The sequence below is a fragment of the Trichomonas vaginalis genome, chromosome IV, assembly GCF_026262505.1.
Source record: "Trichomonas vaginalis G3 chromosome IV, whole genome shotgun sequence".
NCBI classification, from domain to species: Eukaryota; Parabasalia; order Trichomonadida; family Trichomonadidae; genus Trichomonas; species Trichomonas vaginalis.
Genome location: NC_067206.1, coordinates 33,696,208 through 33,711,031, shown reverse-complemented (window position 1 = coordinate 33,711,031; position 14,824 = coordinate 33,696,208). Strand labels below are relative to the sequence as shown.

The window sequence follows — 14,824 nt, the reverse complement described above, 5'->3', positions numbered from 1 at the left end:
ACTGAAAAATTTAAAATTTTGCATTAATTTATAAATTTATTAAAACTACTCTATAGATTAAATTTAATCATCATCTTCAGTTTCAGTTGGATTTTGAGGCATTGGGAAGACCCCATCTCTATTTATGTATTCAATCATTTTATCGAGATCTTCTAAGTGTGTAAATGGTTCGTAATCAGGAGATCTTGTAATATGACGATATTTGCCAAGCATTGTATTGACAGACCATCTGTATTCGTGGCGATCAGAACATCCGTATTGCTTTGCGATTTCTAAGTAACGACGAGCGAGTTTTACTGGATCTGTTTCAGGATGGCCTGAGAAAATGGTTGGATTCTTTAATGCGGCTGATGAAATGATAACAGACTCACATCCGGTCTTTTCCATCATTTCCTTGGCCATTTCTCTGTTTTTAACGCCACCGTTTCCTATTTTTGCAACGTGTAAATGGTCGAATACAAGTTTCATGTTATCGTAAGCGACAGAGCCTTTATTCTTTTGTTCCTTTAGTCTGCCATGAACGGCGATTGCTGAAGCACCTGCATTTTCGCATGCAACTGCAAATTGGATTGATTCTTCGATATTATGATGAATACGATGTTTAACTGAAATTGGTACATTGTAATTGCGTCTAAGTGCTGAAACAACATCAGCAACGATCTCTGGTTCGCTCATAAGAGAGCTTCCTGTTCCACGAGATGTAGCAAAACTTTCTGGGCATCCGCAGTTGAGATCAATAGCATCAGCAAACTTTACAACTACTGAAGCTGCTTGTACTGCCTTGGATGCATCATTTGTAAGAATTTGGAAAATTAATTTTCCTTTTTCTTTTGGATCAGTATGGAAATGTACATGTGGATTCTTTGGCCAGCCGAAGTACATTGTATACGGGTCTTCATTTTCATCATAATGACTTGCAAGAATTGAATCTACACTCGTGGCTGGTCCGTAAACGCCATCTGCGCCATTTTCAAGGCACATCAATCTAAATGGAAGATTTGATGCGCGAACCATTGGACCAGCAAATATCTTTCCTCTATAAAAATCACTCGGATCTCCAAGCATTTTAATTTTTTTGTTCCCTTGGCAAAATTTTCATTTCAAAAAATTATTTACGTGGCAAAAATTTTATTACAAACAATTAATAAAAATGTTGAGACAAAGGACGGATTTTTAAACTAACAGAGAAAGTCCCTGAGGAGAGTAATCAAAGCGAGAGACTAGCTTCAAGTAAATCCAGTTTAAGGAGTCTCTCTCTGCCCTTTTGAAATACAGAAGTTTTAGATGTCCATGGATAAGGATGATGACAATGAGGATGTCCACGATGGCGAAGATGGTGAATATTATGGAAATTTAATATAATTTTTGCTCATGACATTATATTAACTTAATTAATTATCATTATCATTATGGTTTCCTAGTGAATACAGGAATCTTTGTAGAATTTATTGTTATAAATTTATGGGCATTCTACTACAAATATTTTTAATGATCTTCAAATTTACAAATGATTATCGAATATTAAAGTGGGATTGATGTAGAAATAGATTATGAAAAACTGTTAATGTTTATTAAAGAAATGAAGAAAAGAGAAAGTTTATTAACTTTAAAAATACTTTTATTGATAATTGCAAATTCTGCTTGGCAATTACCAGTTGAAAAATGAATCAATTTGTTAGTAAATAGTTCTCTTGTATTTTTAGGTTTTACATTTCTAAAAAATGTTGTTGAAATCGAATTGTCAATGTAACAACTATCAACTGTTAATTGATCATCATAGTTATATATCAAATATTTACCTTGAGGAGCAGTGTTGTTAATAAAAGAACAATTTTTTACAGTAAGAGAATTTATGGAATGGTAAATAATTCCTAATCTTGATTGGTTATTAGTATTATTTATAATATTACATGAATCAATCAAAGAGTTATAACTAAAATATATATGATCATATTGACCTGTTACTAAATTATTAACAACAGTTGAATAATTAAATGTTGTTATAAAGTCATTCTCTGAAGATTTTTCAAAATATCCAACAGGATCTTCTTTAGCTTTATTTGATGAGAAATTTGTTGATGAAACTATGATATTTCCATCTTTTGCTTCAACTACTCTTCCATCAACATCTTCTTTTGCTACATCGAAAAGGGAACTTTCGATAATAAAGTTTAAGTTATTTTTATCAACTTTTGTAGATGAAAATTGGCCATATTTCTGGCTTTCGCATTTCGTACAACAGAATCTTCGTTGAACAATTGAACTATTGCTGCCAATTTGGTAGTAAATGCAACTTCCATCTTCTGTTGAAGTGCAATTACTAAAAGAGCAGCGATTATGTAGAAACAATGAGCTTGTGATAGGGCTAAAGTTGATAACTCGGTTATTATCTCGAAAAAAATTACATTCGTCTAAGTAGTATTGATTTTTTCCTGCTGTTAGATCACAGTTTATGCACGATTTGGTTTTATCATTTGCAAACTGGCTATTAAAGTAGAAGTTCCATAGAATGTCATCTTCTGAAGATGACTTTCTATGGAATTTTTCCAATTGAACATAACCGTTTTTCCATCATGTAAACCTCGATGTCACTTTTGCGGCCGAGCGGAGCGAGGCCGCAAAAGTGACATCGAGGTTTACATGGATGGGTTCTATAGATATACAGCTTGACCGGTAGAAAAGCGGATCGATTTTTATCAATAATTGGACATTCTATTTTTAATAAAATAAACATATATTTATATGGGAAATTAGGAAGATCTGAAACTCAAAAATTATTTTTGAATTTTAATATGATGAATGTAATTGTGATAATATGTACATTACAAATAAAATATTAATTCGGAACAACGATGAGATGTGATAAATTTGATTCTCTCAAAAATCGATTTTGGAGTTTTAATATTAATTTGTATCTTATATGCATATAGGATATATAATAATTTTAAAACATCAAAAAGTGACAATTTGCGGTTAGAAAAAGTCATCAAAACACTTTTTAATGATTTGATGTAACATATTCATAGACCATCTCTTTGATATTTAACTTCAATTTCCCGAAATGAAAAGGATTTGAACAAAAACGATTATTTTACGATCATTTTTTGTAAATTTTTTAAATTGAGACTGACATCTCTAAAATCATCTAAAAAATCCAAATATCAAATAAAATAATATCATTAAAATTCCTCTCAATTTAAAAAATTTTTATAAATTGAGACTTCAATCTCTAAAATCTTCTAAAAAATCCATATATCACAAAAAATCACGATATTATTTTTATTCTCAATTTCAAAAATTTTTTTGTACTGACTTTCTTTTTGCATAACAGCAAGGCAGAAATTTGAAACGAAGTTTCAAATTTCTCAATCTTGCATTCTGGGCACTTACGTGCCCAGAATGCTAAAAGGCGCGTAGCGCCGTCTCTGAATATCAAATTTATTATAATTATTAATTTATGAAATTTCAAATAAAATCGATCTGTTATAACACACTGGTGCATGACAGCCTTGTCAGCTTATATCGGCGCACAGCAAAGCTGCGCGCCGATAGAACGCGCTATATATAATACGAACTTGCTGCACTTTTTTCGCCGTCTTTAATTAAATCAAATTAGCTATCTAAATTTCATATTTTCGTGACTTATTTTTGACCATTTTCGGTTGCAATTTTTAATCGTTTTTAAACTAATATCATATATCAATTTTAGTTATATTGTACTGTGGATTGATCCATTTAAATCGCCGAAAATTCAATGATCAAATAATTTCAATAATAAATCATGTTCAAAATTCGATTCTAAGCAGTTAATTTTATTCTTTATCCTATGAGATATCATGTTCAAAATATATGAATTAATTTCATAAATCACTTCGAAATGCTGGACTGCTTGTCTAATTAACTCAAAAAAATTTGCAATTCTCCATTCCAGGCTGGAATTTCCAGCAGACCAAAACAATGACGAGAATAAATATAAAAAAGTATTGGTTAGATGTAAAATTATTTCAAATTAAATCATGTGATAAGTTATTTATTGCTTAAGGATTTCGAGGAGCTCGATTTCGAAAATCAATGTAGCGCCGCCTGGGATTGGTCCGGTGCCGTACTCTCCGTAGCCGTATTCTGAGTCAATAACGAAGCGGGACTTTTCACCAACCTTCATTGAAGCGACACCCTCACTCCAGCCCTTGATGACACCTTGGCCGATTGTGAATTCGAATGGCTGATTTCTCTTAACTGAGGAATCGAACTCTTCGCCGTTTGTAAGTGTTCCTGTGTAGTGTACTCTAACGTGATCACCCTTCTTGGCTTGCTGGCCCTTACCTTCTGTGATAATATCCTTTGTAACTTTGCCATCCTTTGTAACCTTGACAGCACCTGGTTTAGCTGGTGGAAGGCTTGACTTTGTTTCTTGACGAGCTCTTCTCTGATCTTCAATTGTCTTTCTGCGGTTAGCAGCTTGGCTGTTATCTCCGCCGAGATAGAGAACTAAGCCAACAAAGACGCAAATGGAGAAGACACTAAAACCAAGTGCAAATCCATACTTCTGAAGGCATGATTTCTTTACTTTCTTTGGTGCCCTGCGAATTGGCATTTTCAAGTGATGTGACCAAATAACCACCCTGATTATCGCGAATTTTTATTTAAAGAAAATACTGCTGTGCTTACAAACACATCAACCATCATATTTCAAATGAAATGAAAATGATCCATAAATGGCACTTCATTTCAATATGTTTGTTTTTTATTTCAATAAAGCCCTCAGTGTTTCACTGCCAAATTAAAAAAGCATAAAAAAATTATGATAATTAAATAAAACAAATAAAACAAAATAATTTACAAAAAAATCACTCAGCATACATTTGTTACTTACACGCCAGTGAGGAAAAATCCACCTGGTGAAACCCCAAACCTATCTGAAGATGAGTTAAGAGGTTTTGCTGGTGACATACTCTCAAGATCTATTGAGTCATTTGTTGAATCTTGAGATTGATTTCCAAAATTAAAATCTGGAGCTTCTTCATCAGTTATCTTGGAATCATTCTGATTAGGGAAATCAGAAGAAACTCCAACACTGAATGGTTCTTCATGGAATTCTTCTTCTTCAGGATCATCCATAAATATATCTTCCTCTTCGCCATCTTCTTCTTCAACAAATTTTTCATTTCCATCTCTTTCATTTTTGCTGGTCAAATAGTCATCCGAATGTAAAGATTCTTCGTCATCATCAACTATTTCTCCTTCTTCTTCGCCATTGTTTTTGTCGGTATGATGATCATCATCATGTATTTCGCCTTCTTCTTCGTCATTTTCATTATGTTCTGGATTATTTTCTTCTATTTTCTCTTCCTCTTCTTCGTTTATTTGCTCTTCCTCTTCATATTCTATATCTTGCTGCTCATTATTTGTGTTTACAGGAGTTTGAGATTGTGTTTCATTGATTTTAGAAGTATTAGGCTTATTTGATTCATTTTCTGCATCACTTGCACCTGAAGAAGCAGAAGGAGTTGGTCTGAAATCAGGACTATAGTAACTGTAAGTGTAATCTTGAGGTGTTCCTTGTGGTGTTTGCTGTTTATCATCATCGGGTGTTGCTGCATCAGAAGAAGTGAAATTGAATGCAGGAGATTTATCCCCATCAGAACTCTTCTTTTGTGGAGAAACTTCGACTTCTTGAACAGGACTATGAGAAGTAATGTTATCATCATTATCTGTGTCATTCATTATCGCGCTGTTTTTCTCTGGAACAGAATCTTCATCGTAATCTTCTTGTGGAGGCTGTTGTTGTTGAGGTAATGAAGAAGGAATAGATATATTTTCATTGGATGAGAAAACAAAATTAGGTCCATCTGATTTCGACGAAATAGAAATGTTTTCATTAGAAGTTGACGTGAAAACAAATTTAGGTTCCGAATTCTTTGGAAGATTATCATTTGTATCTGAACTCTTTTTAGAAGATTGCATTTGATCATCACTAAATATGAATGGAACTTCATCATCCTCTTCTTCAAACAAATCTTCTTCTTCCTGAAGTTGTTGTTGTTGTTCATTATTTTCTTCTTCCTCTTCTTCTTCAGTAAAATCAAATCCGAGGAAAGATTCTTCTTCATTTTCTTCACTGTACTCATCTTCATCAATTCTATAAGGAACAAATTCTTTGCTTTCTGATTCTGGTTCCAAACTTAATGTATTGTGTTGTTCAAGTAGATCAACTTTTTCGGTTTTATTTGATATTGTTCCTTGTGGAGTTCTGTTGAAAGAGCTGCTTGTTGTTAAAACAGATTGGAATCTACTTCTTGGAGATGAATTAAGAGATTGATATTTAGCGGATGATGGAGGAGTTTCTGTTTGATAACTTTCTTCTTCATATCCATTTGATGGTTTTCCTTTTGATTTTATTGGAGAACCACTGTTTATTAGATCGAATTCACTTAGTTTAAGTTCTTCTTCAACAGAATTGTTGATTTCTTCAAGAGATGATCCACTTCCATACATCTCCATAATTCTTGAAATACTTGGTGCTGATAACATGATATCTGAAATCATCTCTGAAGACTGTTTGTCTGATGATTGTTTTCCTGATGAAGTAGATTTCTGTGTTTCTGTTGATTTTCTCTGAACAGTTGGTTTTGGTTGTGTTTGGATTGCAGCATTTTGTTTTGGAATGATTGTTTGTGATTGGTTCTTTGACATCTCGAGTTTAGGCTTCTCTCTGTTTGTTGTTGATAATATGTAGTTTGGAGATCTGTTGTTACTCATCTTTGACATCTCTTCTGATGGTTCAATTCCAATAACAATTTCATCATTGTTAATTGTTGAAAATTCTGGTTTTTGTGTTGGTGTTTTTGGTGGAGATGAAGGTTCTTCATGGATAATTTGGACAATTTTAATGTTAGGAGGTAATGCACTCTCTGAATTGTTATCAATTTCGATGTTAACTGCATTATGTTCAACCAATTCACCAAGTAAATCATCATTTGAATCATGATCTTCAATGAAAACATCATTATCTTGTTTCTTGTTATCTTCAACTGGGTTTGTTGCTTGATCTCTTGTCTGTTTTTGCTTGGTATCTGATTTCTTTGGAATTGGTTTGCGTTTTGGCATTTTAACATGTGGTTTTTGAGATGCCTTTTGTTTGGGTTTAGGAGCTTCTGGTGGTCCAAGATGATTTACAGCAACAGTTGTAAATGCGTCCGAAATTGCTTCTGTAAAATTCACAGCGAAGTTTTCTGATATTTGATTTCTGTATTGGAGAGAGCAATGACGAATCTTCCTGGCAGATCGAACAATTTCTTTTCTTGTTTCCCGCTGAATTAATCTTTGGAAAGGAAGTTCCATAGTATCCACAACATGCATTGCACGTCGTGGAATTATTACATATTGGAAGAATCTTTTCAGACGTTCCATTGCGAAGAATTCTTGAACACCGCGGATTCTATAATTGAATCTAAGAAGATAAGAAGAGTAACACCTCCAAACTGATTGTATTTGATCTGGATTTTGGAATTTGAGGCTCTTCCACTTATCATATTCTGATTTAATGTGATTTACATTGTTTTGGAAATATAATTTTGGAACAAGTTTGCTCCATGACAAAAATGCAGCATCAAGTTTATCTTTTTCATTATGAAGTTCTTGAATTTGATCATTTTGTACTAATTTAGCTGCCCAAAGACAAAATCTTTCTTGACGTTCAATTTTTTCTCGTTTTCTTTGAACAACAAGTTTAGCTTGTTCTTGTATAAGCGTATTGTATTTTGTTTGCTTTGTAAATCTCTTAGCAAAAGAAATCCAATCTTCTCGATATTTTGATTGCGTTGGTGATTCAATTTCTGTTTCTTCTTCATTGTTTGATTTAGTTATGTCATCTCGAAATCCACTAGATGTTTGACTGATGATTTCTTGAGGTGAAATCTTAGTATTTCGTTTCTTTGGTGCCTTTCTGCGTTTTCCTTTTTGCTCATCTAATTTGCGTTTACCTTTTAGAAGTCTTTTCCTGATTTTGTCGTATAGAAGTCTATTTGCATATGATTTCCATGTTTGTAAAGATTTTTCTCTAGTATTTCGTATTTCTGAGGTATTGTATGATTCATCTGATAAATGTATAATGTCTTGTGTAGCAACATCTACTCTTTTCTGATCATTTTTACCCTTTTTGTCTAAATTAATTTCAATTTGTCGTATTTGTGCTCTTGTATTATAAAACCAATATGAAATCTCAAAGGAATTTTTATCTGGAATAATGAATGTGTCGAAGAAAGAAGACGTCGAGTCTTCTTCCTTCTTCTTCATCCAGATTTATTAGATTTTAGAAAAAAAGTACGTTTAAAAATTCACAAAATCTAAACTAAACACCAGAACTTTATTGTTGTATTATTATTTCTGCATGGTAAAAGTGGCAAATGACTATTCTAATTGTCTAACAATTCAGTGATTAATGAAATTATTTTCATTTCAGAGTAGAACTAGTATGTATATATGGAATAGTGAAAAAAATGACAAAGAATGATATTTGATTCTGCTTCAAACCTAATAGTATCTGTCAATAGCTTTATATTGAAAGATATTCTATTCTAAAGTAATAAAAATAATTATCAGTGGTGCATTCATTATATTTTAGCATTGTTTTGATTGTATATAAAAATAACAGCTTTATTTAGAAAATAAAAAATAAAATATCATGGAATAGTGAATATATCATTTTGATATGCATGAAGAGCAAAAAAGTAATGTATGCAATAACATAGAAATGGTAATAAGATGTAAATTAAACTGGAGGTGGTTGTATTCTGTGAACTTTTGGTTGTTTGTTGATTTTTTTGACTTCTGCGCGATCTTTTTCTGTATCTTCTTGAGAGACAAGTTGTTCTAGTTGTTGACGAAGTTTAATTAAATTATCTGCAGACATTGGAATTCCTGGTTTGATTTTTGGTATATGTCCAAGTGCTAAGCTCTGAATAACCAAATTATTAACAAGTTTCCTTAAATAGTTAACTCGTTCTTGAAGAGGATCTGATTCTTCCATTTTGTCACTTTTATTTACAAAATTAATATGAAAGATATAATGTACACCAAATCTGTGAATGTTCTTAAGGATTTTGTTTGGACTCCTGGAAAATATCATGTTGCCAACTCAGAATGTAACGAAAAAAATAATTAAATTCATAAAAATTTATCATGAGTGTTTAGTTTTTAAGAAAGTAATAAAGGAAAGAGAAGGTTTATTAATCTTTCTAATACTCTTTTTGATAACTGCAAATTCTGCTTGACAATTACCAAATGAGGGATGAGTCAAATTGTTAGTAAATAGATATCTTGAATTTTTGAGTTCTGCACCACCACAATATGTATGTGAAATCGTTTTGTCAATATAAGAACTATCAATTATTAATTTTGCGCTGTTATATATCAAATAAGCATTACTAGGAGCACTGTTGTTAATAAAAGAACAACCTTTTACAGTGAGAACATCAGAACCTTGGTAAATAATTCCGCCCGTCTTTGAAATTTTATTTCTTATAATATTGCATGAATCAATCAACGCGTTATATTTAAAATATATAATATCATAAAAACTTGTTGCTAAATTATTAACAACAGTTGAATAATGAAATTTTGTAATGATATTATCGGTCATTATTGTAAAATATCCTGCAGAATCACTCGTAGCTGTATTTGATGAGAAATTCGTTGATGATACTACAATATGACCACCATCAGCATAAATTGCAGATTCACCGACACTTTCATTTCCTACATCGAAAAGGGAACCCTCGATAAAATAGTTTAATTTATCTTCATCAACATATGTATATGAAAAATGCCCTTTGTTAGTGCTCTGGCATTTTGTACAACAGAATTTTCGTTGAACGATTGAACTATTTTCCCCAATTTTGTACAAAATGCAATTTCCGTCTTCTTTTGAAGTGCATTGACTAAATGAGCAGCGATTATGTAGAAATTGGACATTGAATATTGGATAAAAATTGATGGTGTGATCATTGTCTTTGTAAAAATTGCACTCGTCTAAGTAATATTGATTTTTTCCTGCTGTTAGATTGCAGTTTTGGCAATGTTTGGTTTGATTACCAGAAAATTGATTTAGAAAGTATGTATTCCAAGGATCGTCATCTTCCTTGGATGACTTCCGCCCATATTTTTCCAATTGTCAAAAATGTTTTATTAATTGAATGAATTTTTTATATTTAATATTTACTCTCAGATGTGTATCAACTAAAAATTTTAAGCTGTTTAGCCACTCTTGCTTTTTTATCTTACTCAATTTTGCCTGGCATTTGACGCGGCAAAACAGAAAAGTGCAAAAATTTATTGTTCCAATTCTACGCTAGCAAAACCATTTCATCTGAGTTTATTTGATTCGAACTGTGCTTATAATCCTTTTGCAATGAACTTTTTTGAACTTTCCCCGAGACATATCGCTGTTGGTGATTCTGGTGTTATGAGGGATATATCCCTCGATCAAACTGCTCTCATAGACGTGGAAATTGATAAAAAATTGAAAATTTGAAAATCTGTTCAATTTTTTTCTAGATTTTACATATTATTCCCTCGTTTTCACTGAAAATATGGAATATTAAAGGATAAGAAATCGATAAATGCATTTTATTTTTCTATATTAATCAAGAAATCATTTCATTTTTATTTGTAAATCAAAGATATAAAATTTAAAATAATTCTTGTTTCCAAAGTTCATTTTTTATACTCACTCATACATTTGAAAGCAAATAGAATACTAACAATATCTTTTAACAAAAGTAAATTTTATTGTATTGATAAAAAAACTTTACAAGAATTAATGAAAGCAATTGAAACTCAAATTTATTTTAAAAAAAGCATAAAGAAGTTGTATAAATATATAAGATAACTTAAGAAGACAAACCGAGAAGAGCAGAAACTCTCTGGAAAACTGGATCTTCTTCTGGTTTGTATGAGTGATCCTTACTAGGAACTTCAATGATAGCTGGTAATGGCTTGTTGAATTCTGTGATTAAATGACGAATTTCATTTGCGATATGCTGGTTGATGAAAAGAATAGCAACATCGTCTCTATCTGTGAATGTCTTGAAAGCTTTTTCTATTTCTTCCTGTGTTGTCTTTGGACGAACTAAAAGGAAGTTGCATGTCTTATCTGTTTCCATTTGACCAATACCGGTAAGAAGGAAACCAGTAACTGTATCTTCATCACCAATTACTGCCATGTAATATCCGGTTTCAATCGGGCGAACGTGGCGGAAACTCATTGAACCAAACTAATACGATAGAATTGAGAGGTAAAAATTACCCCCTTTTGATCGTCCTATGCTCACAACTTTTTTTGTTACAATAAAATAAATGATGCATTATAACAACACTATGATGCTAAACATTTCTTGTAAGGGTTTCGTTTTGCTAAAATTGTCACTTTTATAGCATATTTGTTTTTGGATGTTTTGCGAAACCAAAAAAAAACTATGATATACAATGTGTGTGTAAAGAAAATACTTTATTTACTAGTTAAAAAATCATTTGGTATTGATCAAGTTATTTTTTCTGGATAAGATATTATATGGATAATTGGATAGAAAATACAATTATATAATCTTGTACCTGGTTTAATTAAGCTAATTGTCATCAGAAACTTGTAATTTTTATGAATTTCAGATTTTCTTTTCATTACTGCTTTTCTTAATAGGTCAAGTTCTTATTTACGTTATAAAGTATGATATTTACAAATATCAAGTTATCATGTTTTTTGAGAAATTATGAGAAACAAACAAAAATGAAAAAGATAGGAATAGCAATGAATAGTGATGTGGGTATAGAAAATGTAAGAGATATGAATGCAAAGCAATCAGTATTTAGGATATTGACCATAGATTTCGAAAAAAAAATGCTGCATATTGAGCGAAAACTATGATTATATTATAAGGCTGTCATTTAAAGCATAATGAAACTATTCCCTTTTCATTTTAATCGAATAAGATAGTAAAGATTTTTGAATTAGCTAGAAACTGATGAGATGTTTTCACAAATCAGATTTTTAATCTCTATAATGCATAATTCACTCAATATCTCAATTTTGATATTGCGAGATATTTTTGCTATCGGTTTCGCAATTTTGACACAATAGCAAGAGGGTTCTATAAGCATTATTATCAACGTAGAATCTGAATATCATATCAGAAAATGTCGCAAATCTGACATTTACCCGACCAAATAGCAAAAATAATTGAATACTTTTCGCAAAAACTTTAAAAATCGATAAAAATATGAAATATAGATATTAAAGAGACTTTTTATATAATATTCATAAAGATTTTCCAAAAATATGATACCGCAAAATTAAAAAAGTGACGTCTTGAGTGGAGTCAAAGGTCGAAATTGCTAGCTAAATGTTTTTTTTAGCGAAATTGCGTATTGTACGTTTTTTTCGCAAAACAAAACCCTTATTTCTTGCATAGAAACTAGACTAAAATTTCCAGGATTTAAAATCTTTTCATTTGTTTAGATTGAGGATAGATTTGAGCACATAGCAGATCCATTACTAAACTCATTATAATATATTGCTACGCTTTATACAAGTTCAATTAGCTAAATTTTACTTCTTCGAAATATATTGAAAAACCAATCTCCACAATACTGCTTAGATCAAACGTGAATGGTATAGACACAATTTACCCAAAAAGAAAATGATTACTTATAAATATTGAAAAATATTTCAGATAAATTTTGCTGTTTATGCACTTACTATGCAATAATTATAATGCACATATCATGGGACTACATCGTGATAATGAGAAAACACTTTGTTTAATAGATATTCTAAAAAAATTATATTAATCTTTTAATTAACATTTTTTTATTCAAAACAGCATCTATGTAAGAGTTAATAACAATTTTGGCATATACATTTCTTTCTAAATTATTGGTTTGAAATATCTTGAAATTTCAATGAATAAGTGCTCGGAAATGCATTAAATTAATAATGATGATTAGATGTTATTAAGCTGATTCATTTCTTGTCTTAAATAAGAGAAGATTTCCGTCTTTCACGCCATTTGCGCCAAGACCAAGAGACATTTCCTTTAAAACGACATGTTCTTGATCCTTTTCGTATGCTTCCTTAGATGCATAAACCCAAATCTCTGAAAAAGTATCACTTGGTTCACCAGTTGTATTTTCGATGAAATAAATCCACATTTTTCTTGGGAGGACTGTTGTAAGTGTTGGATGCGTGAGATATGCCTTTGGAAGATAGTCACTGCATAGAGTTAGAGTGATTTCTGTCATTTGAAAAAGTGACACTTCCCGAAAACTCATTTAATATGATATTGTCATGATTGCTAAAGTTTTAGGCTCCAGAAATGAATATACATCAAACTGAAACAATTGATAAATTGAATGAACTTTTGAGAGGTTCTCAAATAAAAAAAATTATCTAATTTTTTACAATATTACTATTATTTTATCCACATATGTATATATAGTAATTTGAGAAAACTTTTAGGAAAAAATAAGTTTAATAAAAATCTGAATTTTACTTGTTGTGGGATTGTTATTAATTGACACTCCAGACGTATTACTAATAGTTATGCGTATGCAATTAAAGTATTTCTGATGGACAAAATGTGAGATTTATATCAGATAATTCATTTCTACTATTAAGTTATTCATTTATGAGTTTGCACTTATTCGCACTAAATAAATAACTATTAAAAATTGTTTTAATTAATTGACACCATATAATAGAGTGAATTTTGTTTGATCAAACAACAATAGATGATAGATATAAAGCCAAGAAACTTGCTATTAATATGCTCTACTTGCTATTTCAATGTAAGTATGATATTTTCTAAATGTTTCGTTCAGATAACTTAGATATATTAGTCAAAATTTGAAATTTTAATAGCACATATATTAAAAATAATTATTATTCATAAAAGATTAATGAAATAGTAAAAAAAATCAATCAAATTATAAAAATACAACATTTAGAAGAATTCTTATTATCCTTCAAAAAGTCAGTATTTCTGCTGTAATTTTCTACAACATTGTAGTTATTGCACTTTGTCTATGGATTTGTATATATGTTATATATAAATTATATATCTAAACTGCCCATAAGTGCAATTTTTATATAAATTGTTTATTTCTTTAACAATTTCATATAAAATATGCTTTTTTAAGCGTATCAAAGCTGTGTTCTTAATGTGCATGGATATATCAAGAAAAATGAAAGGTAACTAAACTACTTTCGCCGATCCGATTTGCTCCATATTTAAAATATAGCTTGCATATGTAGAAGAAAAGCTAATTTTGAAGTACGCCCGAAATCCACCAACAGGATTTCGAGCTACTAAAAAGGTACTTTTAAATGTGATTTTTTTTATAAAAAATTAAATTTATTTTAAGATCAGACTAAAAACTAATTTTATGGAAAATCTATATCGACAAATTTATTACTTATTGGGTATATAGATTTTTTGATTATGGCGATTATGTCTGATATGCTTCCAATAAGCCAAAACACATTTCATACTGATTTCTATAAAAGGTATCTTTATTATAGAAGTGTAAGCTATATCTGTTTGTTTTTTTATTATAACAAATTCAAAATTCTCTTATAAGGACTAGATGAAATCTGTATTATTAAATCATTAGCTAAATGAAGGTTCAAATAGAAAGTAAATATCAATTTATATGATACTGAAACCAAATAGTTCTTTTAATAAAAGATAACACGCTGAAAATTATTGAGTATTTGCAAATCTCAAAAATCTATTGGTGAATTTGGCTCAACTTTTAAAATTATAACATCCAT

General features: G+C 30.6%; 6 protein-coding genes across 6 annotated transcripts, besides 1 other annotated feature; all 6 read right to left on the bottom strand.

Moving 5' to 3' along the window:
• Window positions 1-17: 17 nt before the first annotated feature.
• TVAGG3_0216450 (tRNA-dihydrouridine20 synthase protein) lies at window positions 18-1,080 on the bottom strand (the record flags this gene model as incomplete). Its single annotated transcript, XM_001330323.1, has 1 exon — window positions 64-1,065. One exon carries the CDS (start codon window positions 1,063-1,065, stop codon window positions 64-66), a length of 1,002 nt encoding a protein of 333 aa, XP_001330358.1.
• A 2,915-nt stretch (window positions 1,081-3,995) lies between these two features.
• Window positions 3,996-4,601, bottom strand: TVAGG3_0216440 (peptidyl-prolyl cis-trans isomerase protein; the record flags this gene model as incomplete). Its single annotated transcript, XM_001330322.1, has 1 exon — window positions 4,031-4,594. One exon carries the CDS (start codon window positions 4,592-4,594, stop codon window positions 4,031-4,033), a length of 564 nt encoding a protein of 187 aa, XP_001330357.1.
• Window positions 4,602-4,850: 249 nt separating this feature from the next.
• Window positions 4,851-8,295, bottom strand: TVAGG3_0216430 (uncharacterized protein; the record flags this gene model as incomplete). The annotated part of the gene is made up of 1 exon (XM_001330321.1): window positions 4,870-8,295. The coding sequence occupies one exon, from the start codon at window positions 8,293-8,295 to the stop codon at window positions 4,870-4,872; it is 3,426 nt and encodes a 1,141-aa protein (XP_001330356.1).
• A 475-nt stretch (window positions 8,296-8,770) lies between these two features.
• On the bottom strand, window positions 8,771-9,028 carry TVAGG3_0216420 (uncharacterized protein; the record flags this gene model as incomplete). Its single annotated transcript, XM_001330320.1, has 1 exon — window positions 8,771-9,028. The coding sequence occupies one exon, from the start codon at window positions 9,026-9,028 to the stop codon at window positions 8,771-8,773; it is 258 nt and encodes an 85-aa protein (XP_001330355.1).
• A 1,754-nt stretch (window positions 9,029-10,782) lies between these two features.
• Window positions 10,783-11,265, bottom strand: TVAGG3_0216410 (proton-transporting ATPase activity, rotational mechanism; the record flags this gene model as incomplete). The annotated part of the gene is made up of 1 exon (XM_001314224.2): window positions 10,890-11,264. The coding sequence occupies one exon, from the start codon at window positions 11,262-11,264 to the stop codon at window positions 10,890-10,892; it is 375 nt and encodes a 124-aa protein (XP_001314239.1).
• A 1,621-nt stretch (window positions 11,266-12,886) lies between these two features.
• TVAGG3_0216400 (uncharacterized protein) lies at window positions 12,887-13,293 on the bottom strand (the record flags this gene model as incomplete). Its single annotated transcript, XM_001314223.1, has 1 exon — window positions 13,006-13,293. One exon carries the CDS (start codon window positions 13,291-13,293, stop codon window positions 13,006-13,008), a length of 288 nt encoding a protein of 95 aa, XP_001314238.1.
• Window positions 13,294-14,238: 945 nt separating this feature from the next.
• Window positions 14,239-14,824: part of a mobile genetic element that runs on past the window's edge.